The sequence below is a fragment of the Pseudopodoces humilis genome, chromosome 7 (genome assembly GCF_049639895.1).
Source record: "Pseudopodoces humilis isolate 2021_Gansu_Grassland_sample_001 chromosome 7, ASM4963989v1, whole genome shotgun sequence".
Lineage (NCBI taxonomy): Eukaryota > Metazoa > Chordata > Aves > Passeriformes > Paridae > Pseudopodoces > Pseudopodoces humilis.
In genome coordinates, this window is record NC_142206.1 from 59,865,163 (window position 1) to 59,892,887 (window position 27,725).

General features: G+C 51.4%; 1 protein-coding gene across 6 annotated transcripts in view; it reads right to left on the reverse strand.

The window, feature by feature from the left end:
* Positions 1–824: 824 nt before the first annotated feature.
* SAMD4A (sterile alpha motif domain containing 4A) overlaps positions 825–27,725 on the reverse strand; it is a 97,703-nt gene continuing 70,802 nt past the window's right edge. For 2 of the 6 annotated variants that reach the window (XR_001331842.2, XR_001331844.2), the window contains exons 4-13: positions 21,242–21,505; positions 16,742–16,851; positions 16,015–16,101; positions 13,394–13,688; positions 11,836–11,921; positions 10,281–10,399; positions 8,526–8,727; positions 7,788–7,914; positions 5,189–6,269; positions 825–4,169 (exon numbers count right to left, since the gene is read on the reverse strand). Coding sequence is in view for 3 of the 6 variants with exons in the window: in XM_014257485.2 (XP_014112960.2) it covers positions 6,076–6,269; positions 7,788–7,914; positions 8,526–8,727; positions 10,281–10,399; positions 11,836–11,921; positions 13,394–13,688; positions 16,015–16,101; positions 16,742–16,851; positions 21,242–21,505 (1,484 nt within the window). In the remaining 3 variants the exon portion in view is untranslated. Of the gene's footprint in view, positions 4,170–5,087; positions 6,270–7,787; positions 7,915–8,525; positions 8,728–10,280; positions 10,400–11,835; positions 11,922–13,393; positions 13,689–16,014; positions 16,102–16,741; positions 16,852–21,241; positions 21,506–27,725 lie in introns of those variants that run through there. The other 4 variants (XM_005528563.3, XR_001331843.2, XM_005528564.3 and 1 more) reach the window with 4 other exon arrangements.

A 27,725-nucleotide genomic window follows, 5' to 3' on the forward strand; every position in this document is an offset into this window, starting at 1 on the left:
TTGGGGTTGCCCAGCCCAAGATGCTTGGGAGCATCCTAAATAGAAGGAGCTTGAGGACATGGTTTTGGGGTCTTGGTGCCATCAGCATTTGGAGAGCTCACCAGGAGCCTCATCCTAGGTAGAAGCAGCAGATGAAGTGTTCAAACAACCTGAATAAACCCTGTGTTTACAAGTCCTGCTCCTCGTGGGGGACCTGAGCTACCCTGATGCCTGTGGAGGGACCTCTGGGACACCCAGGAGGTCTCTGGAGGGCATCCCTGGGCCTGAATGCAGGAATGGCCAGGCTGATGAGGCAGAGAAGAGCCTGCAGCACTGGGATTGACCAGCCTGGAGATGTGGAGGCTCAGATTGAGAAAACGGAAAAACCAGGGGCAGAAGGTCCTGCCCTTGGCCCTTCCCGCAGCAGAGTAACCACAGGAAGTGCAGGTCTTAAACTCAGAAAGAACCCAACCTTAAAATCCCATCCCAAAAGTCTCCACATACAGGCTGAGGCTCTGGGCCAAGCCTCCGTGTGCCTCCACAGCCTCCGAGCTGCTCCAGCCCCAATTCCTGCCGATTTCAAAGGAAAATCCTGTTATCTAAACAGCTCCTGGGGCGTGGGCATCCCAAAGGGACAGCCAAGCAGCTGCCTGGGGAATGCCAGGGATTTGGAAGCTCTGCCACAGGCTTTAAATAAAGATCCCCAACCCCCTGTGGAACTGTGGAGGGCTCCTCCCCTCTCGCCCACGGGACCGACATCTATTGAATTCCAATTTTTTTTTTGCGTTAGGGAGTCCGAAGCCGCCTGCCAAGAAGGAGATAAATAAGGAGGCGCCACACCCCAGTGTTACAAAACCTTGTATTAATCATCTCCCTTCACTTTCAATATAGCGCAGATATGAAATATAGCCATGGTTCCTAGTTACACGGGAGGAAATGAGTAATAAATACATCGGAGCAAGTGGAAATCACGAGGGCGTTTCACTGGGAACAACATTGGAAAACTGTACACTTGCAAAGACTGGCATCTCCAAACATTAGTATTTCTTTATATCGGGAAGCTTTTACATGTAACAAACATGCTATTGCCATATATGACAAAAAAAAAAATTAAAAAAAATAAAAAGAAATTAAAATTTAAAAAATAGGCATTGCTCGGCAACATTAACTAGGCAAAAATAGTTCTTTTGTGCACTAATTTTGTACAGAAAAACCAGGACAAAAGGCATGCATGGACAAGGAGAGGCTGCCCGGGAACGGCATGCAACAGAAGAGAGGTCAAAGCTCTTTAAAGTCAGCTTACAATAGGCATAAATACATCAGGGTTATATATATTAATAAGGGAGGAAGTATTCTGTTTAACATTATTAACATTCCTGTTTCTTTATGTATTTTTCTTTTTTTTTTTTTTTTTCTTCCTATTCCTCCCAGAGGAATACACATTCACCTTTAAGTAAAGATAAAGGAATACAAAAAATAAAACTCACTTTTGCAAACTCTGATGACTCGTATAAAATCAACTTTAGTGTTATCGTCGCTGTGTGCAAATTATAGACGTCTGCGGGACCCACTTTCCATCAGGCACATTCCGAAAGCCAAACCCGACATGGAGAAAGGTGACAACAGAAATCGTTTCCCTAAGTGCTGACCCAACTCGCTTTAATCACAGTTTGGGATTTTCCTGCTGGATGCTGCCCGGGCTCGACCTCTCCCTCCCCACCCTGAATTTTTTTGGAGGGTTTTGCTGAGCTGAGCCCAGCTCGGTGTCCCCGGGGATGGGGTTGTGTCCCCGCGGGTGTCGCCTCCGGGGACAGCTCAGGGGAACAGCACCAGGAAAAGGTCCCCGGGGTGCGGGGCTGGGGCTGGGCGAGCAGAGGGAGGGGGGGACTTGCCCAGGACCCCGCGGTGGCGACACCTCGGCCGGGACACGGAGGGGACAGCTGCAGTGGGGCGAGCGGGGGATACAAAAAGAAAGGCACTGCCGCTTTATTACTGAATATTTGACTTCACAGCCTCACTCGTGCAACTGTTGGGGTTGTTTTTTTTTTTTCTTTTCTTTTTTTTTTTCCTTTCTATAAATAATTTTTATTTCTTTTAGGATTCAAGCTTTTTTTTTTTCTTTTTTTTTTTTTTTTTTCTCCCCCCCCACTTTTAAGATTCTTTCCCTGGAGCTCTGCCACCTGCACTTAGCACCGGCAGCCAGAGCCAGGCAGCACTTCCCGAACGCAACTGAAGCCACTTTTTTGTTGTTTTTTACTCAAAAAACAAAACAAGAAACAGCAAACACAACTAAGTCGTTATTAACCTCTACACTGTCAATGGAAAATAAGCTTTTTTTTTCTTTTTTTTTTAACATCAAAAGGATAAAACAATTGAATTATTTGGTGGTTGTTAATAACAGACATTATCATGGTTCCCAGCCATAGCAAGTTAATAGGTAAAATATCCAAAATAATCTCTCTGAACAATCAGAAAACCTCCGTGTCCGTAGTCACCGAAGGAATAAATAGAATTTCAGCTCTGTAAATACACTGGAGTCTCCCTGAGGGAGGCTCCTGCTACGGTGGTTCTGCTCACACCTCACAAGCTGGGGGTGCTTGGGGGTGACCCAGGTCCCCAGCGCCAACCCCGCTTTGCCTTCACCTCCTCACACCTCTTCCCAACCTCCCTGGCCTTCAGATTTTCCCTTCTCCACCCTCCCCATCACCCCCCCTCAACCTCTTGTCTGCCGGGAAGCAGGACACCAAGGAACAGCAAACATAAAACATTGCATTTGGCACTTGGGTTTTTGTATATATATATATATGTATATATATATATATATATGTGTATATATATATATGTATCTTTTCTTTTTTTTTTTTTTTTTTTCTTTTTAGAAAAACAACTTAAAAACGCTGCATGACAAAAGGATTCACACATCTCCCAGCCCTGCCCATGCTCGGGCTCCCCCTGAGCCCTGCTCCCTCTGATCCTGGCACATGGTGCTGCCCATATCCTCACAGCCCAGTTTGGAAATATTGCTGCAACCCATCAACTCAATTAATTGATTTTACATTTCTTATTTTTCCATCCAAGGACTTGGAGCAGCATTGGGACCGGCGGGAGCATCACTGCAGGTCTGAGAAGCGCCAGCTCGGATTTACCAATTTAACACCAAATTCAGCTCCTGTTCTTAAAAGCAGTTGTGGGTGAGGGGCAGCCCAGCCCCATCTCCCCCCCAGCACACGGTTAATGGCAAGAAAACAAAGCTGTGAAGCTGCATTTTGGTGCCTTTTGTGGCTTGGGTTTTATTTGGGGGCTCCTTCATCCCTCCTTGGCCACGCTGGAAAAGCCCCTTAGAGCCGGATTTTCGCAGGCTGGGCCAGATGTGTGGAGCCAGGATGCAGCAGCTTCCCGGTACCTGTGCAGGCAAGGCAAGAGACACAGAAACTCTCCCGGTGTCCCCCAGTTCACAGACGCCCCCTGGGACCCTCCTCTGGGTGAGATCCCGCTCCATCCCGCATCCCGATCCAAGCAGGATGCACCTGCCGACCCTGCACCGCCCTGAGCACAACGCTGCCTCCACACTGCAGATCTCTTGGTTAAACTGAAAGGAAATTTTGGGGTTATTTTATTATTTCTGTTTCAATCTGGGCTCGCCGGGTCAGTCCGTGCCCGAACGTGGTGGAACTCGAGAGACGGGACTGCCGGCCCCGAAGCCCCCGGCAGGGCAGGCAAATCCTCCCCAAAGGGATTTTGGTCACACAGCCCTGCGTGGTGTTCCGTGCTCCTTGGTATCCTCCTCCAGGAACAGGGTTTGCCCACGGTGCTCTGGTGAACCCTCCGTTGTCAGCATTCTCCTCCTCCTCCTCCGTGTCCCCCCCAACCTCCCCACGCTGCCTCGTCATCGTTGCTGAGATTTTTCTTTTTGCCATCTTTCCCCCCCCCACTTTAGCATGGATGTAATAAATGACAACACAAATTCCAAGTCTAATGATATGTTCACAAGGACAATCTACACATTCACAAAATTAAAACAGGAGAGAGAGAGAGAGAGAGAGAAAGGAGAGGAGAGAGGAGAAAGGATGCAAGCTATCGCTGAGGCTCCCTCAAGCCCCGACCTCGCCGCTGGACCCGCAGCAGTTGTTGTCCCAGCCAGCGTCCCCGTGGTGACGCCTTCTAGATCGTGGAGGTTCTGTCGACACCATCTGTAAACAGGAATGGAGAATTAGGAGCAGTCCCAGTGAGCACTGGTACTCCCCAGGCTGGGGATTTGGGGGATGGACCCCCAGAGCACCCCCAACCCACACAGTGAGGTGGTGCCAGGGCCACCCCCACAACCTCCCGTCTCCCCAGGAGGTGCAGAAGGGTTTTGGGGTGTCAGTGCTCTGCTCGTCTCTCTGTGCCACCAACTGTCCCCACCCCACAGCAGTTTCCCCAAGTCGCCGTCCCAACACCAGTCCAGGCCTTCCACAACCCCACAACTGCTTTCCCAGGAGCAGAGGGGGTTTTTGGGCAGCCTGGACTCGTCACAAGGAAGGTGACAGTCTGGGACAGTCTCCTACAGCAGGACAAGTTCGTGTGCCCCTGACCACGAGTCATGGGGACAGGGACAGAGCCGGTCCCAGGGGCTGCCTTGCCCGCAGTTCACCCAGCCCTGCAACACCCTGCACCACAGAGGATGCAGAATTTTCCTCCATCCGAGGATCATGGGAGGACAAAAAGCCCCCAGGAGTCTTTTCTGTCTCCCCAGAGCCCCTGTTCCCAGCACCTTGTGGCAGCAGGGACGCATCCAGCCACAGCCCGATCCCAGGAGCGAAGGGTCCATCACCCACCCCAAAACCTCACAACTGACCCCGGTACCAGCAGCCCCCTGTCCCCACCCCCCAGGGGCAGAAATCAGCACCCAACAGCACTTCCAACCCTCCAGCCCTGATCCCACCCCCCGTCCCCCCTCCCAGACCCCATCCCCAGGATGGAGAGTGGCGGGAGGCAGCTCCCAGCGTGGCTGAGGAACAGAGAATTCCCTGTTACCACCTGGGGCACCACAGCCACCTCCCTCCTTGACACTAAAAACAAACAGGTTTGTTACGACTTTTTTTTTTTTTTTTTTTTTTTTTTTTCTCTCCCACGAAAGGTTTATTTTTTTAAGAGCTATTTATAGCACGACCGGTTTGGAGAGGCTCAGGGAATGCGACCTGGAAAAAATAACTTGGAGGAACAGTACCCTGCAGAGGAACAAGACAGCTAAGCCTCGGCTGGGCACACGCCGGAGAAACGCTTCGGGCGACAGAAGTGTCCTTGTTTTCCCAGCCAGGGATGCTGCCAGAGCCCTGCTGCTTCCCACAGTCCTTGTTCTCCTGTTCCTCTCCCCGGGAAAGGCTGTTGCACCTGCAGGGGGCCTGGTGGCACTTGTCCTCCCCGAGGGCTCCTGGTGGCACTCGTGCTCTCCGAGGGTTCCCGTCCTCAAGCGTCTGTCACAGTCCAGGATTTCCGCAGCGAGACCCGAGCCGGTCACTTGGGAATCCGGCTGATGCTGGTGGCCGTGCTCATCCCATCACTGGGGGTCATCCCTTGTGCTTGGGGGTCCAGAGCGTCGGCACGGGACACCGGGAGCTTCTGGTGCCGGTGCTTGGTGCTGCAGCGGGCTCTCCATCGCTCTGCTGCTGCCTTTTCCATCTTCCCTGCTTGTTTTTGCCCCGGTCCTCCTCCCTCCCCGTGCCCATTATCCACTGGCACCCCCGGCTGTGTGTGGCACAGCCCCTGGCACAGCCCCCGGCAGGGATTCAGCCCCCAGCTGTGGGGCACCCCCGGACAATTGAGGGATCCGGTGGTGGAAGGGCACAACACTCCAAAGCCCGTGACCCATCCGAGCGCGCCGGCAGCAGGGGCTTTATCGAGAGCTAAGGAGAGTAGCGAGCTAACACTAATTATCATTAGCAAGCTGACGAGTGGCTAATTAGCACAGACTCCACTAGTGCTGGTGCGATCCCTGCATTCGGCTTTACCCCCCGCTCCGGCCGCCTCACCGAGAGAAGCCAATATTCCCATCTGAACATCCCTGGGAGCATCCCCGGGAGCATCCCCGCATCCGGCCCCACCGCCGTCCCGCTCTCACAGCCACAGCCTGTCCCAGCTTTTGGGGGGCAGGGGGCAGGTGCTGGGGGGCTCAGCGGAGGCGGCGTGGACGTGCTGGAAGAGCCCCAGGAGGAGGGAATGCTCACCGCTGAGTGCGTGCTCCGTCATGCTCAGGCACAGGGACTCCAGCCTGTTGTTGATGTCAGGTTCAGTCACCGGCACCTGGAACTCTGCAGGGAGAAAGGGAATGGGAGACTCTGGTTAGGGACCTGGCAGGGACCCTGCCTGCCTGCTCTGTATGGGAAAACCATCTGAAAAATGCCCCAGGAGAGTCTGGACTCTCAGTAAAATCATCTTCAGCAAGGGACACTCACAAAAGCAGTCATCACCCCCTGCTATCCACAAGGGATGGATCTGAGGGGGATCAGGTGCTGGTAAGAGATGTAAAGGGCAGCTGGAGCAAGAGCAGAACGCCACCCAGAGAGGGGGCAGCCCTGGTCATCTCCTGGGGATGGATGCTGTCCGTGCAGGCAGGGTTAGTGCTTGGACATGGGACGGCAGCACAGACCAGCAGAGCCACTGTCTGGCTTCTCTGGGACCAGCTTGGCTCCCACTCAGTCGCCCACATCACTGCTGCCACATCCCTGGGGGAGTGAGCATAAAAAGGGGACACAGATGAAGTTTGGAGTGTTCCAACACCCCCATCCTAACCTAAACAGCAGCAAACTCTCCCCACCCTGCAGCAAAACCTGCAAATACAGCTTGTGCTACTGTGCTGGACGGCATCTCCCGCTTTCCACTGGCTCACAGGAACACGGGATGAGATCCAGGAGGGCTGAGGTCCCCCCACAGCCTGGCAAACAGTGGTTTATGAGCCCAGCATCACATCATTGCTTATTTTCCTTGTGACTTAATCCACGTCTTTGGCTCCCCGATCCTCCCATGCCCTCATCCACCACAGGCTGACGAGCAAAGAGAAACCCATTTATTCTCCTCCAAGGCCTGAGAAATGTGCCCTTGTCCCGGTGTTTAATCAATACCCAGGAACAGCTGCTGCTGCTCCTGCTGTACGGAACATTTGCTGCCCAAATGCTGCAGTTTAACACCGCCGGCGTGTGAGGCCAGGGAGCTGCCAGCCCAAAGCAGCAGGAGTGTAGGGATGAGGGTGATGGATTCCCTGTCCCGAGGTGTAAATGCTTCTGCTGTGTTGGAAGGAAAAGGCACGCTCAAAGGCTAAGGAAGGGATACATAAACAGGCTTCCTCAGGGCCAGGATGCTCCAGGTCCAAGGGTCCAAGGTCAGCGGGATCCTCCCTGAATCAGAGGATGCTCCTATATCCAGGAGCACTTTGGCAGTGTTTGGGAAGGAAGCTGTGACACAGCACCATTTCCCTTCACATGCACTGTGGAAAGAATTTCCCTTGAGTGCGTGAAGGCAGTCCTTCCGCACCAGGGCTCCGTGTCCATCCATGTGGAAAAAGTGATGGATGAAGCTACCACCTTCCCTCCTGATGTGAGCCCCTCAGAAGCAAGCTAGGCAAGGCACCAGCACTGTAACATACAGATGGCACATACAGGGTCAAACATCTCCCCAGTGATGTCTGTGGTTAAGCCAGCAATTCAGAGATAGCCCAGGGGGACCACACTGTGCCAGCACGGGCCTGTGGGAAGGCTCATCAGCACAGCTCCTCTCACCTTTCCTCACCTCAGCTGGCTGTGGGTAAGTGGAAAAGCACCTCTGCTGCCTACCTGGCTGCTGAAACATCAGCATGGTCTGCGGGGACGTGTGGACCGGCAGCGAGCGCGTCCTCTGCACTGAGCTGTGGCTCCGGCTGGGCATGCTGTTACTGCCCCCAGGGTTGGCAAACCACAGGTTCTGTGGGGAGCAAACAGAGTGTGGGATGCAAAGCAAAGCCCTCTGTGCCATGGGTTCATAACCACTTTGGGCTTGTAGAATCACAGGATGGTTTGGCTTCAAAGGGACCTTACGGATCATCCTGTTACAACCCCCTGCCGTGGCAGGGACACCTTCCACTGTCACAGACTGCTCCAAGCCCTGTTCAACGTGGCCTTGGACACTTCCAGGGATCCAGGGGCAGCCACAGCTTCTCTGGGCACCCTGTGCCAGGGCCTCAGCACCCTCACAGAGAAGAATTCCTTCCCAGTATCTCATCTCAATCTCCCCTCTGCCAATGTAAAACCCTCCCCTTTCTCCTGTCGCTATCTGCTCTTGTCAAAATCCCCTCTCTCTGTTTTATAAGCCACTTTAAGGACTCAGCCCTTCCCCCTCTGCTGCTTGGTTGGTCTCCCTCCCTCTGTTCCCACTTCCACATCCCACTGCACACAGGGTACCACAACCCAAACTGCTGCAAACTGCTTGAAGAGTGGGGAAAAAAGCGGGGATCCAGACAAGCTGGGGAAGGAAAAGCCGAGGAAGCTCTTGGGAAAGGGATGGAAGAGCTAGAAACGCCGGGAACGCCGACCAACCTGTCTGCCTTGCTTGAGGATGGCGGGGCTGGCGGCAGGGCTGCGCTGGGGGGTGCCCAGCAGCCCCGTGGGGCCCAGCAGCCCCAGCCGGGCCGTGGGGAGGTTGCGGGAGGGGATCTGGAACTGCCGGGGATTCCTCCGTGCCAGCCCTGCCCCCGCGGATCCGGCTGTCGGGAGGGAGTTGGACTGGCCAAAGCCTCGGCTGCGGAGAGAGAGCACCAGGGGTGAGACACTGACCCCTGCAAGGGGGTCCTGACCCTCCCATCCCACCAGGAGTGAGACACTGACCCCTGTGAGGGTGTCCTGACCCTCCCATCCCACCAGGAGTGAGACACTGACCCCTGCAAGGGGGTCCTGACCCTCCCATCCCACCAGGAGTGAGACACTGACCCCTGTGAGGGTGTCCTGACCCTCCCATCCCACCAGGAGTGAGACACTGACCCCTGCAAGGGGGTCCTGACCCTCCCATCCCACCAGGAGTGAGACACTGACCCCTGTGAGGGGATCCTGACCCTCCCATCCCACCAGGAGTGAGACACTGACCCCTGCAAGGGGGTCCTGACCCTCCCATCCCACCAGGAGTGAGACACTGACCCCTGCAAGGGGGTCCTGACCCTCCCATCCCACCAGGAGTGAGACACTGACCCCTGTGAGGGGATCCTGACCCTCCCATCCCACCAGGACTGAGACACTGACCCCTGTGAGGGGATCCTGACCCTCCCACCCCACCAAGGTGGTCCCTCCACCCCACTCAGGCAGCAGGAAGGAGGCAGTCTGGGTGTGCAGCATCCTCTCCCCATCTGCCAGTAGCCTTCCTGCCCTTCTGCAGCTCTCAGATCCACACTCGTTTTCTTTAAAGCTTATTTTACTCCTGCAAAATGGGTCTGTTCATAAATACAATCTAAAATAATTCAGGTAATGCCCCTGGAACTTGATTTCTTTGAGATTTCTAATGAGTGGATTCTCCAGTGTCTAATTTAAGTTCAGCTTATGCTGTTGGGTTTTCTTTCTCCCCTTCCAGGAGGTTCATTTTTATACATATAGTCACCTCTGAGACTTCTCAAGTTCTGTAAAATTTGGTTAGAAAGACCTAAAAAATCCAAGTTTATTAGGGAGGGTGGAGCTACAGGTGCTTTCCTGAAATCTTGTCCTGGAAGTTCCTATACTCCCAGTTAAACTGCTGACTTTCTGGGGAATAAAGAACTTGCAACAAACCAAGCTTTGCAGAATGAAACAAAGGGGTGATGTTGTTAAAAGTGATTTAAAAGTCTTTTTTCTTGGCATAATTCCTATGCTTTCTAGGCTCACCTGAAACCCAGCATCACCTTGGAAGTGAGCAAATGTGGTGCTCCCAACACAGCCCTGCCTGGCTCTCTGGCTGCACCTCTGGCTCTGCACCCTCTGAAAGCTTCCAGCCTTTTTTTCTGCCACTTGACAGCTTTTTGAGGAAACTCAAAAAAGGCAGCAGGGAAAGAGCCTGCTATTGGGGATACTCTGCACAGCTGGGAAGTGCTGGGTTTGGAGCCACGGAGACAGGGTGGGACTGGAGGGAAGGGCAGCGGCCACACGCACAAAGACACTGCTGTGCTCCCTTCCCAGCCAGCGCCTGGGATTTCACTGCTGAAGCTTTTCCAACCCTCCCCCCTTCCCTAAACACAGCTCTGAGCCCAGCAGAGCCCATCTGGGAGGCATTGCTCCCACTTGGAGTGCTCTTGCTCTGGCCACTGCATCCATCCCTCCCGAAATCCCGCATACCTCCTCTGCTGCCGATAGCCTGACAGCTCCAGGAGGGATTTCCGAGGGAAAGACCGAAAGAGTTTCTGCACCTGCTGTTTCCATGACAGCAGCCGCTTCTTCTGGAGCTCTGTAAACGCCTGTCCAAAAAAAAAATAAATAAAAAAGAGAGAGAGAAATAGGAAATGTATGAATATTCTTCTGGACACAGCGAGCAGGAATGTGCAGGTGGGTGTGTGGGTAAGGAAAGGCAGCTGGAGCAGGTGATGGGGTGAGTTGAGCCCCATCAGAAATTCCAGAGGGAAACACTGGTCTTTCTTCAGGATGCACTGATCTCAGGTGGAGAAAATGCTCTGGCAGCATTCCCTGTGTCCCAGAGTGACAGCCCAGTTCTGCCTCAAGGCTGCCAACTCTTTTTGGCAGAGCAGGGGTTTGACAGTGGGTCCTGACTGGTGGTGACACTTGTCACCTGGATGTGGCTCTAGAAATGCTGCCAGGGTGGGCAAAGCTGGGATTTGGAAAACTGAGATGCCCTGTGGCATCCTGCATCCTATCCCCCTTCTTGGGGCTGGGCAGAGCTTGGTACAGGAGATCACCCAGGGTGAGCCTGTCACCCACCCAGACTCCCTGCGAAGGTCACCCTGGCAGGGACAGACCTGCTCCCAGAGCTCCAGGCAGGAGGTGAGGGTGACAGGGACACCCACGTGCCACCACTGCTAACTTTAGACACCCAAGGTCTCTGTTGGAGAGAAGCAGAAGTCTCCAGAGGGCAATCTGGAGGCTAATTAGTGACTGACTTGATTGCTCTGAACCACTCTGGAGGAGATGCTCTCTCCTGGCGCTGATTATGCCGGAGCCAGTGCAGAGGGTGGTCCTGGGACACAGGCTGGCTCTGGTGGGAAAACTGCAGGCACTTTGGGAAAAGCTCCACGTCCTCCTGGCTTTGCTGTCTGGCCCCAGGCCGCAGCTTCCACCACTTCTGCTCCCTGACCCCTGCCATAGGGGCAGGTGATGGAAGCAGCTTGTTCTTCCAGGTACTGCCAGTGTAGCCAGGAGACACTGCAGGACACCGGGGACACCGGCCATCCCTCCCTGCCAGCAGGCAGGAGCGTGCCAGAGCTCTGTGGCACAGTCTGGGCCATCCCAAACCATCACCCAGCCAAGGCAGATCCGCTGGGAGCAGAAACAGATGTGAAATCCCTGTTGCAAAATCCCAAGGCCACGTGGTGCAAAACAGGAGGAGGCAACGCCAAGAGATGGCCGGGTCTGTCTGATGGAAACAGCCTGCACGTTCATCCCAGGATTCTTTCTTTCATCCAGCTGCTGATGGGACTGTCACGAGCCAGATGAATTTCCCAGCTTCAGGCCTTGGCAATTAAACCAGCGTAGGGGGAAGCAACATTTCCATGCACCACGTTGGAGCTACTGCCTGCTCCAAGCCTGCTCTGTCAGAATTACTATTAATACCCCCCAAAAATATTTGTGTTAGAAACCAAAAGGTTTACATAAACAGACACTTTGGAAACAGTTTCCAAGTGATGAGAACAACATTTTTAGATGATCTGACACGACTCACCTCATGGATTAGACATTTGTCTATGAGCTGTAAATAGGAACTTATATTCTCTTCATCGGGTCGGGAAACTAAAAGTTGTGTGCAGACTGGAAAAAAAAAGAAGAAGAGAAGGGAAATGGGGATGGGGACACCAAGATGGGGCCCAGGAGGGGTGCCACAAACACTTTGGACATCCTGTTTCCCTTCTAAGCAGGAGTAGGTTTTTTATCAGTGAGAAAAAAAGCACCCTTCCCCAGTCCCTGCTGTGTCTTCCTATATTTAGGGCCAGATTTTGTTCTCTGTTATGATGGTATAAATCCAGAGCAACACCATTGGAGTCCCCAAAATTAGACCTAAGCAACTCAGGGCCACAGGATTAATCCCTATTCATAGGCAAGAGAGCTCCTTGCTCCCATGGCCAAAAAGTGCCCTCAGTGCAGAGTGGTAGATTCCCACCTTCCCTGGTGAATTTTAACCTCTTTTGGAATGAATGTCATTGAAGGAAGTAGGAATGAGCTTACAGAAGAATGATTTTCTCCTGCTGTAAAACCCTGGGCAGGGAGGCCTGGGGGTCCAGGAGGACACAACATCTTGGCAGGGCTTGTGCCACGCTTTGGCATTTGTCACAGGAATAAAATGGGGCTGGAGCCCCACATGTGGCTGGTTCTGCAGGCAACCAGCTGGGGACAAGTTCTGCTCCAGGTTTCTGTATAGAAAACATCTCAGGTACTTTTTTACAAAAATGATTGGAAATAGAGACAAGGCTGATATTTCTTGTGGCATCCCAATGAGGTTCTTCCTGTTCCCGGTCTCCTGCAGATGAGACCCCCGTTCCTCATGGAGGGAGATCTCCCTCCATGCAGCCAGCACTGACACCTCAGGTGCCACCAGCAAGGGTGAGGGCACATCTAAGCTCACATAGATTTGTTCCAACAGCCCTGAATATTGCACAGGAGGTTGGTCCCCACCTCAGCTTGCTCCTGTCACCTCCCAGTGTGTTATCCCTGATGCAAAGCTGCACACCCTGCACTACACATGGAATGGCATCAGAGTATTCTGGAAGTCCTGCATCCAAACTGGGGCATAAAAAGGGAATTGGACCCACTGATTTGCACTCAAAATAGCTCATGTCCAGCCCACACAGAGGGCTCCAAGCAGAGTAACTAAAAAGGGATGCTGCTCAAAACACCTCTGGATCAGTGGGATGACCCCAGGGCTCTGGGTGGGAAGAGAAAGGACATCTTCCACTCCTGACCTCTGGAAAAGTTGTGATTTCTGCCTCTGACCTGGGGCAAGGGGAGGATGTTTTCCGCCTCGGACCTGGGGCTTGGAATGCACACTATCTACCTGGGACCTGAGGCAGGCAGCTTGAGCCATTGCTGCCCGTCCCCAAAATCACTGCCCTTTCTTCTTGCCTCCAACCCCAGCATGACAGAACCTCAAAAGCCCATCGCCCCTCAGTCTGGGACCTGCAGGAGCTCAGGGAAAGGCGGCTGCCAGCGCACACCTCACCTGCCCCAAAGCAGCCCTCCCTAGTGATGAGTCCCCAGCTCACCGAGGACAAGTGACAGCTGCTCACCTTTCCCCATCACTCGGGTGAACTGGCCGGGCAGGTCACCCTCGGGCAAAGGGGCCCCCCCGGACTCGCCCTCGCACCCCGGCAGGTGATGCTGCTGCATCCCGGCCCCCGCCGAGTCCTTGCACTCCGAGCCTTGGCTGTCCGAGCCCAGCAGGGAGGAGGGGTGGTGCGAGTCCACGTCCCGGCTGTGCTCCTCCGTGCTCGAGTTTTGGCAAGAGTAGGCTTTGATGGGGGTGAGGATCATTTGGTGCAGCTCCTGCAGCGGGACGCGCAAGTTGCCGCCTTCCAGGATGTCCTGTGGATGGAAGCGGAGAGAAGAGGGTTTGTCTTTGCGGGGACAGAGGGACATCAGCTGCAAACCAGACCCCTCCTGTGACCCCCTGAGAATTCCCAGCTTTGCTCCTGCTTCAGGATCCTGCTGCACTCCACAGTCAATAGCCAGGTTTCCTTCAGCAAGTCTTTTCCTTGTATCAGGGGAGTGCTGCAGGGATTATCCCTGATGTGTTCAGATCTGAATCCCCAGAGATAAATGTGCCCCCATCAACTACTGGGACCCAAACCCACCAACAATCCAGCTTCAATGTTTCTACATTTCCACCAGGGAAATGGCAAGTCCATGAAAATGACTGATCCTGGGAGATTTCAATGCCCAGAGCAGCAAATATCTTTTTCGTTCCCCAGCAATCCTACAGTGCCAACATTTCAGCTCTATTTCATTGGAATTACATTAACATGGGCTCATTTCCCTTTTCCAGGACTGCCTTCAAGCCTGGCTCCCATTAACTGCTTTGTCCCAGAACTGCTTGCCATGGCATCCTCATACTCTGGGATCATCTCAGAGCCCATGCTGGGATGCAGGAGCCTGTCCTGTGGCAGCAGTGGGAGCAGAGCCCCTGTTCACTCTGGGATGGGCTGGGGGAGTGGATGCAGAGGGCACTGGGAGGGTTTCAAGGGGAGCAGGTGGTTTGTGGTCACACACAGAAGGGGACACCACAAGGTGAACTGATAACTCCCACAACAAAACCATTCAGCTTGGAGATCTCCAGGAGGGAGAGAATTTGGGTGCACCCCAGCCTGGTTCTTGGTGTGGATCAAGAACTCCATTTCCATGGTCAGATCCTTGTCCCACTGACGGGAAATAACTGCATTTTGTTTTTAATGTAGCCTGGACCAGAACAGCTCACTGCAGGCTCCTGCATGGTCTGGCTCACGGGACACTGCTTGGAAAGAGGCAACTTTTGGAGTGAATCCTGATGCACTGAAGGAAGGGACACTAAGTGGGCACATGGGATGTGTGCAAGCCCTGAAACAGTTGTTGATTCTAATTCCTGCTGCATTCCCAGCTCGCTCTTGAACATCCCAGCTCCATTTCTCTGAAAGTCCTAGTGTCAGTCTGCTGGGCACTGTTTTTTTGGGAGAAAATCCTGCCATGCTAACTAACATAGGGGGTGGAGCAGCTCTTTCCAAGAAAGCAGCAGTATTTAGCAGTGAGACACTGCCCAAAATCAAGTCCCACACATGCTCTTGTTTAGCAAAAGTTGGATGGGAAGCCTGGAAAACCAGAGACGTCTCCTCCCAGGGAAAGCAGCTCACAGGCAGCTCCGAGCCCCAGCAAAGCGGGACAGGGTCACAGTGCCACAGCCCAAACCCTTCCCTGGAGGGCTCCAACCAGTCCCTGCCACTTTCCTCCTGTATTTTACAGGGTGCCTGCCCGGCTGTGTCGGCTGAGCTGGGCTCCAGCTCCCGCACAGCGCCACTCAATCAATACCAGATTCCCAAATCCCGGAGGAGAAGCCGAGGAAGAGGCTGTGCAATCGCCTGGAAAACACAGAGCTGCAGCCAGCTCCATCCAGCTCCTTGGATTTAATAGTTATTATTAATAACGGAGGTAAATATGGCTTTATTAGTTCCTGCCATACTCTGAGCACAAGCCCATATTATAAATAAATAGTGAAGCAGTGAGCTAAGGAAAACACCAATAAATAGCAACACACCACAGAAGTATTTAAAAGCCCCTAGTGGGAGGCTCTGCAAGTTGCTGTTTGAAGATGGTGCAATTAAATATAATATAATACAGCGATAATAAATAGGAAGAGGTTGGGTGAGCTGCTCCCAGCTAGGTTGTGGTGCTGCTACTTCCCCAAAAGCCCCTTCTGCAGGTTTTAAGCTTTTGCTGGTGATAAAAAAGTTTATTTATTCTCCTTGGAAATTGAAGATGTTGTTCAGGCACTGATGTGGGTGCCTGGTGTTTTATCTAGGGACAGGGTGCCCATATGATGTTCCAGGAAGGCTCAAGGCTTTCTGAGCACCCTGGAGCTGGCCAGGGCTGCAGGGTACATCCATCCCAGCTGTGTGAGGTGTGGGAGATGCATTGGGACCCACCCTGTGAAATACAGCTTTAAGCAATGTGGTCTAGTGGAAGGTGTCTCCCTCACCACAGCAGAGGGTTGGAATTGGATGGTCTTTAAGGCCCCTGCCAGCCCAAACCATTCTGGAATTCTGTGAAATAAAACCTGCATCAGATCCCCACAATACGTGTAAACAAAGAGTGCTTCACCCCAGAATTCATTCCTGGCTTTGTGAAAACACAAGAAATACAAAGGATGGTTGTGATTACTTACCCCTTCTAGAGATTTGAGCAGGTTTTGTCTTTCTTTTAGCTTTTGGATACTGATGACTATTTTGTGTCTTGCGCCTTTGGTAACATTCTGCAAAAACAGGACAAAATTTGATGTTGGCACTTCCACAGGGCAGCTGGCTCAACCCAAACCCTTCCTCTCCTAAACAGAAAGGGCTGCTAGAAGTTAACTACATTTTTGAGTGCAGGGATTTGTGAGGGACATAGAAAATCACTCAGAGACTTGCTGAAGATGGTGATTTCCAGCTAGTCTGTTCCTCCGTGGTGCACCTCACACATGGAAAGCAACTGTGTTCCCACTCCTCGTTATCTCAAGGATAACGTAGAGTTGAACCTGACAGCAGTGGGAGCTGGAACCAGGTAATCTTTAAGGTCACTTCCAACCCCAACCAGCAGTATTCTATGATTCTACGACATTTTCAAAGGCAGTCAGCCATCAAAGCCCCACTGACTTTAAGGGAGCTGGCTATACCCCTGTAACTCCTGAACTTAATCCCAACTGGAAAAAAAGCCCCAAGCTCAGCTCCCAGTGATGGCACTTCCATGCCAGGACTGCAGTAAGAATGTGGAGATAAGTTTTTTTTTCAGCTCCAATGTGAGATTTTTTTTCACTCCCCAAGACCCAATCTCCCTTTTTCTGCTTCCCAACCACGGGAAGACACACAAAGGGTGTTTGGAAGCTGCCACCCCCCAGGTGACGTGGGACGTACTTGTGCCTCGAGCTGGCATTCGGTGAGGGCCATCATCTCCTCGTACGTCATCTGGGAGAAGAGGGCGGCGTACTTGTGCAGCCGGAGGCTCTTCAGCCAGGCTGGGACATCTGGAGCACAAAGGTAAGGACAGGAGAGCTCCACTGAATTCATGGAACGGCACAACCACGAGCGACAGCATCGACAGCGACACGAGGGGCATCCCAAGGGACACCTCACTGAGCTTGACGGACCTTTGGGAGGACACAGGGCTGTGGATGTGGATGGGACAAGGAACCAGCCCCTGGATGAGGACACATCCTCAGGAGTTAGGTTTCTGTGGGAAAGCCACTGGGAATTAGCCCATGGGGAGCTGGCATTGTGCCACTGCACGCCAAGCTCCTTGCTGCTTTCCCAGGAACATGGGAACTGCTGAAGCTCATGGGGTGGATGAGCTTAGGACAAGCAAAGGGCTGTTTTGTGGATGGCAGACACTGATTTATGGCATGAGGGAAGGTGGCATGCGCTGAAAATGGAACCAGCTGCTTAAACAGAGCTAGAGATGGGTTTGGGATGGAAAAATGATGTGTCATCAGAGATGGCCCCACACCCTGCTTCAAAGAGTGACTTGGACCTAAAATGCACTGACTGAAATGATTTCTTCTTTCCCAATCATTACCTGCAGTGTAGCACCTCTATTCCCAACTGGAGGGGGTACCCAAAAATACATTTATCTTCCTGACATCAACATGGTTTCACAGTGAGGAACCTGGGAGTGGAATCCTTCCTCTGTGACACTCAGAAGAGCCCCAGGGACTCCTTGATGGGGTGTCCTCCACGGAGAAGGCAATGTGACAACCAGCAGCTATGCAGGGTTTTACAGGTTTGGGGGTCTGTGGTGACACCCCACAAGGGAGGGGGGCCCTGCAGGTGTTTGTGCTGCAGCACAGCACCAGGCCTGTGACAACACTTTTCCTTTGCTTCCGATGCTTTGCCAAACTGAGACCTGCTTTGTTCAGCACCTACAAGCTGACAGGAGCTCTGCCACAGCCTGCCCAGCTGACGTGCTCCACTCCCAGCAACACCCTGTCCCCTTCCCTACCAGTGAGACACTCAGGAGCTCATTCCCACTGCTGGGACATCCATCTCATGGTGTGGGTCCAGAAAGTCCCACACTGTTGAGTACCACACACAAGCCAAAGATTGTCCATGACCTCCTCCTGAACCAAGGCCTCATCACTGGAAGGGACGGGGCAGGAGGGACCTTGGTTTGGTTCCCTAAGGCAATCCATACATCTGCCAGATGTCTCCTGCTGCCTGGGCTGATCCCAAACCCACCTTGCATCCAAATAAACCCAACATGCTGAGTCTTGCTCACACTCTCCAAATCCCAGACACACGTCGGGATTCACGTGTCAGTGAAATTCCTCAAGCGCTGCACACTCCGGAGATCAACCCCACACCAAACATGGGGAAAAGCAATTACTGAGCACAGATGGGCTGAAAATCACCACTTTCCAAAAGTTCTGGCGTGCAACAGTCCCAAGTCTGCTACCAGCAGCAAAAAGCCCCATTTCCAGGACAGGCTCAAATCTCAACATCATTTTAACACAAAACCACACCATTCTAGTGACAGGACATTAAATGTCTCTCTCACCTCCTGCCCCCAGGGCACACATCCATGCTAATGGCAAAGCCCACAGAAATACTTCCAGAAGAGAGATGCAACTTCATGTAGACACTGAACCCTGCAGGAAACCCATCTCCAACCCTTGCAGAAGTAGCTCTTTGCTTTTGCATCAGCCTGGCTGGATCATGCCTTAATTTTGGGAAGAGTGATGGTCCCAGTGCCCCCCTGCCAGCAGAGATGGCAATCCTGGAAGCAGGGTGGGGAGAAGGAGCCACCCCAGGACATGGTGGGTGTGTTGTGTGTGGTGGAGCTTTCCCCCTTCCTATGGGGAAGAGGCAACCTGGAGGTGCAAGGACATCCAAGGGGATTTCATGGTCCTTGGAAACTTCCCAATACTCTCCACGGATGGGTGAAACACCTGCCTGCAGAGCTACTCCTTAATCAGCAACTGCCAGGAGCTAATTGCAAAGTCATGCCACAGCTGTCAGGAAATTTGGAAGGAAAACAGCTCACCTGCCATATTTACACACAGGACACCTTGGATAAACTCCCAGCAGAAACCCCCAGCTCTACCCAGACCTTCCTCCTGGTGCTCCCCAAGCCGTGCACCAGGAATCACAGAACCCTGGAATGGTTTGGGTTGGAAGGGATTTTAAAGATTATTTAATTCCAACCCCCTGCCATGGGCAGGCACATGGGAAGGGACAGACAGACAGATGGGCTCCATGGAGAGCCAAGTGTCCGTATCTTCCCCTGGAGAAACCAAGATCTAGGATAAAGCCAAAGGGCATTTTCCCTTCAGCATGAAGATAGATGGAAAGAAAATAAATGGGAGACATGAGAGCATAAAGATAAACAGAAAGGAAAGAAATAGGTGACACAAACTAGTCAGGCACAGGGGATCTGTCATAGGTCCCTCACATTCCAGATCCTGTGGGTCTGGGATGCTCCTGGATGCCCTGGAGGCTGTCAAAGGAGGAACCAGCTGGCCAGAAGCAGGGGTGACACCCAGCCACAAGAGCCTGCAGGCAGTCGGGGAGACGTGGCTGCAATTCAGAGAAGGGACTTGGCAACCAGAGCAGCCGGTCTGGATGGAAAACGAGGCAACCCAATAAAAATTCAGCAAGTTCTGCGTTTCTGTAGGAACAAGAAACGGCACGATCGGAGTGCAGGGAACGGGCAGTCCTCTTATTGTTTTTCAGGAAAGCTGTGGGGATACAATGGGTCATATGCAGCCCACAGTGCTTTGTTATTTGAGGACAGTGAGCTACACAGCCACAGGAATGCTGTCTGGAGGCAAACAAGCCTCTGCTCTGCTTCCAAGTCCAGTTTTGGGCAACACACCTTCAATAAAACGCAGAGTTTTTGGAAAGAAAACCTGGCGGAGAGAAGCGGGAACAACCCCAAGTTTAGAAAACATCATCTGGAAAGGCACTGGAATGGTTCAGCCTGAAGAAAACCCAGCTGATGGGGGGAGGACACAGCAGGCATGGACACCAGAGGTTGTGAACATCTGTTCTGCACGTCCCTGGACAGGGGGACAAAAGCCATTTGGCTGAGTCAGCAGTGAGGGAATCACGTTTGGGAGTCTGGGAAGGGACAGCCCGAGGAAGGGTGGACATAACCCAGCTGCAGGCAGCAGCAAAGGGATGTGTTAATAGGTGGGGGTTATTTAATTGATCATTGCTCGTGCACAGCCTCTGGGTCTTGTGGATTTGGCCACACAGGTTGATTGCACGGCACTGGGAAGTTTCTGTCCACGCAGATCCCGGAGCTGCAGCTGTGGATCACAGGGAGCCAAGCTCCCCATGGTCTCCTCCCCAGCTCCTTCTGCAGAAACCTGGAGAAATGTAGTGTTAAACAGCACCCCCACCACCAGAAACACTTGCTCCCGAAAAGTTCTCCGTGGCCCAGACAGACTGCAGGACCCGACCTGCCTCTGTTGCATTCCTTGATACCATGAGGGGTTTTTCATGCATTTATTTCATGCACATCAAAGCCATCCAGAGCCAAGCCAAACAAAGTCCCACATCCCACAGATTTATCCATATCTCAATTTGTCTGTAATTAGACTAAAATCAGACCTTGTACCTCTTAAAAATTACAATTATTTCCTTTTTCTGATACAACACTGGTTTGTACACAATCGAGCTGCTTTGCATTAATGCAAATTGGAGTTGTTTAAATCAGTCTGAGAGCTGCAGGATCATTTTCAGTCTGTTCCCAGGAACACACAGCCCGTGTGTTTACCCAGTTTTTATCTGTTCGTTCCTCCTCAGCCTGAAGTTTGCTCTGCATCTTTGACTGCAGCAAGTAGGGTTCATTTCTGCCTTGTTTACCACCAGAACCACATATATTTTTGCCAAAATCTCTGTGAAATGTAGGTATAATGGGAAAAACAACCGAAACACACAGGTTAAATTCACTGCAAACAAGTATCCCAAGCCAAAACTTCCCCAAGTACTTGGTGGGTACCAAACACTGCGATGGTAATCACACATGGCTTGCTAAGCTTGCTCTAAGCTATTTTTCACTGTCATTAAAAAAAAAAGAAAGAGAAAAAAGAGCACCACTCGCAGCCAAAAGCCACAGGCTATGGAAAAAACCCAGCTTTTTGGAAAGCTGGCAGTTCACAGGATTTTGGGGCAAAACCAGCCCACTGGCACCCGAGTGTAAGACGTCAGATCAGGACCAGCTGCTACTTAAAAGAAAACCCAACGCATTCCCCTAAACCTAAATTCCTAAGCCGGGAAGAAAATGCTGGGAGGCCCCGTTTGGTGAGGAGGATCCTCGCCCAAAACCGCCAACCGAGAGCCCCGCGCTGCCGGGAACGCGGCTCTGCCCCTCCTGCCTCTGGCTGCTGGGGGGTCGGGGTCTGGGTTGTCACTCACCTTTCATCCCACTCCCTTCCTCCTGGAATGTGTTACGAGCGGAAGGCTGATCTTCTAAATGTTCACTCCCACCACTTCCCGAAGAGGCTACACTGCTTTGTGGAGACAGGGGGGCATGATCGGAAGGGATGCACTGGGGTCCTCTAGCTCGTAAGTCCTCATGAGACATCCATCCATGTCCTAGAGGTTGGTTTGGCACATTCATGGGTGGGGTAAGGGACACAGAGCGTTTCAAAGGGCTGTGGTGTGTCTGGCCTGAGAGAACTGAAAAAAAAATAAAATCAAAGAGGTTATTCCCCCCTCGCGGCCCAGGATGCAGCAGAGTCCCCCGGAAAAGAAAAATATAAAAATAAAAAAATCAAATGAAATTATAAAATGTGTGGTGGTGGTTGGCCATGGTGCCTCGCCGATGGCTTTGCAGCAGCCCTGAGCCCTACCCTGAGCTCTCTGCTTTGCCTCCTGGGAAGCAAAAAGGATGGGAGTACCTGCAAGGAGATGGGATTGCATGATCTGCATTGGGCTGCTCAAGGCAAGGTGTTGCGTGGATTCCATCTCTAGGGGAAAAAACATCAATTTAGCAGTTCTGGAGCGTAAAAATCCCCAGGATGGGGATGTCCCCATAGAGATCCAAGGGAAGCATCTCTGTCTCTCCCTTTGGGTTAGGACCTGGCTTGTACCCCGAAGCAGGAGCACTTACACATCTCCCAGAATCATTGCAAGGGTATTTCTCATCCATAGGAATGTCTCAGCCTTGTTGAGTCTTACTAAAATCACAGAATCACGGGATGGTTTGCATTGGCAGAGGCCTCACTGATCCCATTCCAACCCCCTGCCATGAGCAGGAATACCTACCACTAGATCAGGTTGCTCCAAGCCCTGTCCAACCTACCCTTAAACACTTCCAAGGACTATCTCTGTTTTAAATACTGAAAAAAAGTACTAAAAGACTGCTCTGTTTGCTTAACAAAATTCAAATTCCATCACTCAGAATCACTAGAACTACTGGTTTAACCATAAACGCAGCGTATGTAATTTAATGTACAGATTTAGAGAAAATTTCCCTGCTCCAGGAAAATCTGAGGGCAGAGGGGTTAGAATGACCTTTCAGCCTACAAGAAACAGAAGCAAAAACTTTTCAATTTTTCTTTCCAAACCAGATTTTTAAACTGTACAAAACCTGGGGGAAATTCATTGTTCTCATGGCTTTTCCATCTAAAGCACCAAAGCCCTAAAGCTCCTTAATCCCCCTTTTTTTGCATTTGCAGCAGTTCATCAAAACCACTCAGACTCCTCTCCGTGTTATTATTTAATATAAACGAGTCTTGGTGGAAAACCCCCAGCCAGGTGCATTGTGCTGCAAAGGTTAAGCCAGGCTTAATTCCCAGCTCAAGCCTGGGGGAAAACCCATCAAAGCCATCTCTGCTGACCAGGAGAGGGATGGAAATGAGGCAGTAGTGGGGTTACAAAAGGAGGGGAGAGAGAAACACCAGAGCACATTTGCATTTATTAACCACCTGCAAAAAGCAGCTGGTACCACAGGCAGCTGCTGGATGAGGCAAAAAAACCTGTGGATTTCTGTAATGTTTAAATAATTCCTACTTCTGAAAGGGTTTTCTTGTGCCAACATGTAACAACACTGACACCACGCTCTGCAGGGAAGCACTGGGGTGGCTTATGGGGAGGAATTTGTTCCCTTCTCATTTGAAAACCATACAAACATCTTCCAGAAGTCTCTTGGCAGAAAAGGATGTCAGTGAGATCCTGAGACTTCATCCAGAGCAGTGCTATGCTTCCTAAAGCTGTGATACATCCAGATGCAGAAATAGATGGATTTCAGAAGGTCCTGCCTAAGATTTTTCACCTCTTGGCTTTGCAATTGTACCCAAAAACCAGCATCTCTAGATGCCACACCACCCTCCAAAGAGAAAAATATATTTAGGATTTAAAACTCCCAAAATATAGGGGGAATTAAAGGGGGAAAAATGGATAAATTTGTTAAAATGCATCATCAGGGCTGAGCATCGGCTCCGCAGCACCCAGAGCCCTTCTGTGCCTGCTGCCCCCAGCCACGGTCACTCTGCCATGGGGAGAGAATCCACCCTGAATTTGTTGTAGGAAAAAACTCTGGTTTAGGAAATATTTGTGCCCCTCTGATGAAGGAGAGATGCAGGAGAAGGGGCAAGGAGGACTGGGGTTAATTGTCCCCTTCCAGGAGGCGAAAGGCTGCTCTGCTGATCCAGCTCTTACAGGGTGTGTGCAGACACTGGTACCCAGCAGCTCACACCACCTTCTCCCACCAAAACCCTGCACACAAAGAGGGTATTTTTGGCATAAATCCAGCCCAGATTCCTTCACAAGCAGCAATACCCCTGTAAACTGCTGCTCTTCCATCTTAATTTTATGTCCCCTAATTAAAAGTTGGTGTTGGCTGAAGGAGAAATAATGAACTCCAAAGGATGGCCAGGGACAATTAGAAACCATCCAGTGCAACAGATAAAAATCAGTTCCGCTTCTTTCCCCGAGATAACGCAACGCTGGATCCGAGAGAACGTGTTTCACCAAGCCAAATTTCTACTGAACTGTGAGTCAGCTCACACAACCCCCTGAGATGCAGCAGGGATAATCCCTCTGCAAAGGATGCTTCGAGTCCCCAGCTCTTTGAAACCACCCCAGCTACCTTGGGGACCACACTGAGATTATTTAAGGGCTCTTAGCACCTGCCTAACTTTAGGGTCTGCTTTTTGGCTGTAACAGACATTGGTGATAATGTGGTTTCTTGCAAACCTTCTTACCCATTTCCATCAGCCCTAAAAATGCTGAGAATTCTGGGATGGCACCCCTCTTTTACTCTGTAATCCCCCAGATGCCCATATTTATTATATTTACTAATAATGTTTATTAATGCTGCTGCTTGTGGTCACGCCCTCAGTTTCTCGAAATAAGAGGATGTAGCTAATTATTTCCAAAACAACAGTTTATTGTAGGTCCTGACCTGAATCTGACCATTCTGTGGGCTTATTGGATGGTCCAAGGTGAATCCAGGGCTTCTCCTGGCTAAAATAAATGGTCCACATGGGCTTTCACTTCAGCAGAAGAAAACCAAGTGTGAGTTTATCACCTTACACTCAAGCCTCCTCTTCCTTTACTACAAAAATATAAAGCTTTAATTTAAAAAGAAAATCTAAAATGTTATTCTGGGGCAAGATAAGCTCCCAGGAGGTGGGTGGGCACAGCTGCCTTTCTGTAAGACTCTACACAGGCACTGCCTGGTCCAGCTCCTTCCAAACTGGTGTCCAGTGGGACAGGGGCTGGAGCAGATCATGGCTTTCCCCAGAATAAGTGGGCTGGTGTCTCCTCTTTGCTCTGAGCAGCCAGGGTTGTGTCAGCCCACACCAGCCCAGGTTTCCTTGCAAGAAACCTCTCCATGACCTCCAGACTGGGATCAAGCTCAGGGAAATATTAGCAGGTTAAAAAAATTAAAAAAAAAGAAAAGAAAAGAAAAGAAAAAAGTGGAGGATGGAGAAGGAGTGATGGCAACAAAGCTCCCCATCACAGGAGGCAGCTGCTGACCACGCTGGGAGCATCCCTGTGGGACCACCCCCCTCCCTGGGTAAATCCAGATTTATCTCAGACCAAACCCTGGCTGGGCTGGCAGGCACCACAACACACTTATAGAAACTCTGAGGCTGCAAGTGCTCTCACCCCCTGAAGCCTTGGGTTTGGGATTTTTCCCGCCCCCCCTTTCCTTTTGAAGTGGTGCTGCCTATTTTGGGAGGCAAGGGCTGATTTCAAGAGGGTTTTTGTTCGCTGAGGACCATGTGGAACAGCGTCACACATTTGTGTTGTGGTTTCTCAGGGTTTTGGGCCAATTTTTTTCAGCCTGAGAAGGGAAAAGCCACCCATTCCTGTAATTAGAGCTGAGGAATTGGGCTTTGCAGGCAGACCTTCCTCCACACAGCGTGGGACAGCTGACAAGGTGCTCACTCTCCCTCTGCCCTTCATGAAATCTGGCTCAGAGTGCTGCAAAAGTCCTTGACAGGACACACATGTGAGAGTTTCCAGTGAGAACCAAACACACCAATTGGAATATTCAGAATGTCTCCAGCCTCTCCATGCCCCTGACACCCAAAGGACCAGCACAAGGTCCATACATCAGGCTGCAATTCCAAATAACATCTTCCCCGTGAATGCAGAAAGGAAAAAGCACTGCAAGGTGCATAATGAACTCTTTAGGACCTTCTTTTGGTTTTTTTTAGTCTAAAAATGGCACTTCCTGGCTGCAAAGCTGTTTATGGTGCATCCTCAGGCAGCATCTGACCACATACAGCTCCTTTCCTGGTCTGTCAGTACCTGGAACAGCAGCCTGACCCCAAAAAGTGGGGATGTTTTTAATCCACACAAGGTTTTGTGCAGCCTGGGAGCTCCCCCATTGAGAGGGGACACTGAGAAATCCCCTCACAAAGCAAACCCCAAGTTCAACTCAGTCCTCCCCTCTCTCTCCTCCTTGCTATCCCAGTCACATCCTCTCCTCCAGGAAGGCTTCCCCGTGCTGGCACACCAATGCCCAGGGCTTTTCCAGCCTTTCTTTGCCGAGAACCCTTGGAAAGAGCTGCCAGTGGGTCACACTGCCCAGCTGGCACCCAGCATCCTTCCTGGGCACCTCATTCACCCTCTCCCCACACTGCCCCAGGCAGCTCCAGCACGGCCAGAGCAGAACCTGATTGTACATTTTTCGGCTCAACATCCCCTAACCCTTGGAGCCTCTTCTTTGTGCCTTTTTCTCTTTAATCTCCCTGTGTTCTGTGGCTGTGACTTTAACTGCATTTGTAGGAGCTGGATAATCCATGTCCTGGCCTCTGATATAACCCATGAAGGGGTGAAATTCAGGGTCCTAAATGCAAGAAGCCACTGGGTATAAGGAAAATAGTGGTATTAGGAAATGAGTGGTATTAACCCCTGCATCAGGAAAAAAACCTATACAAGCAGAGTGCTGCCTCGAGCAGAGAAATGGGAAGAAGCACAGACTGTAGAAAAGGCTGTCAAGCAAATTTTTTTTTAGAGAAATGTTGTTTTTAAACACAGTTTCCTGTTCAAGAAACTGGACAGAGAAACAATAACCTGTTTGTTGCTGCTCTCTCCAAGCAGCACATGCGAGGCCCCATCCAGGCTCAGCGGGGAAGGAACCCTCACTGCGGGTTTTGAAATTCCCTGCATGGCACAAACACACGTGGACCTGCTGTTTGGCTCCAGCAGGAACTGCTGTGGCTGTTATTTACTCATTTGTGTGGCAGCAGGAGTGGGGCTGCATCTAAAGATGTGTAAATTCAGACCTCGGTGGCTCCAGCAATCCGACGGGATGCGTTTCTGGAAGGAAGCCCAGATTGTCTCACCAAGCAGCAGGAGCTCAGCAGCAGCTTTCAAGCTCCTTCATAGAATCCTGGGATGGTTTGGGTTGAAAGGGACCTTAAAGAACATCCAATTCCACCCCCTGCCATGGGCAGGGACATCTTCCACTATCCCAGCTTACTCCAAACCCTGTCCAGCCTAGACTGGAACTCTGCCAGGGATCCAGGGGCAGCCACAGCTTCTCTGGGCACCCTGTGCCAGGGCCTGCCCACCCTCACAGCCAAGAATTTCTTCTTAAAATTAATCTAAATCTCTCCTCTTAATTTAAAACCTTTCCTCCTTGCCCATGTAAGAAGTCCCTTTCCCTCTTCTTTATGAGCCCCTTCGGAGTACTGAAAGGTCCTTGCTTCCCACTAGAGCATCCAGCAGGGTGGGAGCATGACAGAATAGATGTGAATCCAACCAGGATTTAGCTCACAGACAAAAGAATGCATGGAATGGTGGCTCAGGGAGGTGGGAATGGGTGGGGATGGACGTTTAGGGGTATGTTGTAAGGAGGTGCTGCCCTAAACCACGAGTCTCTTGGGGTAAACACAATGGCCCAATGTCCAGGCCAATAAATGCATTTTTTCTTCTAAATCTATACACAAACCACAGAAAATCAGTGTTTGCCCCTGGGGAATCCCGGTCCATTAATATCAAATGCTGCTGTGCTGAACCAAGCCTCCCTAATTATCCCGGAAAATAGCTTTGGCTATGAGCTCCTGGGAGAAATTCTCCCCTGCTCATGAATGAAGCCAGATAAACAGCATTGGGATGCAGAAACTCTCCTTCCCAATGTCCTTTTCCACATAAAAGGGATGTCCAAAAACATTTTCTTTGCTCAAGCAGCAGACAGGGCTCCCCACTGCCTCGATCCCTGGTCTGAGGAGCATCTCCCTGCTGAGACTTGCAACAGCATCAGCTTCCACCACACCTTACACTCCAGATGGAGAAATCCCTCCACCACTTACAAACATTTCAGGAGGCCAAGCTGGAGGATGTGAATCCTTTACACAGCAATGTGCAACCTGGGGAAAATTGGGAGTGAGAAACAAAGGGCCTTAAACCAGTCAGGTGAAAGGGGTGAATGTGAAAC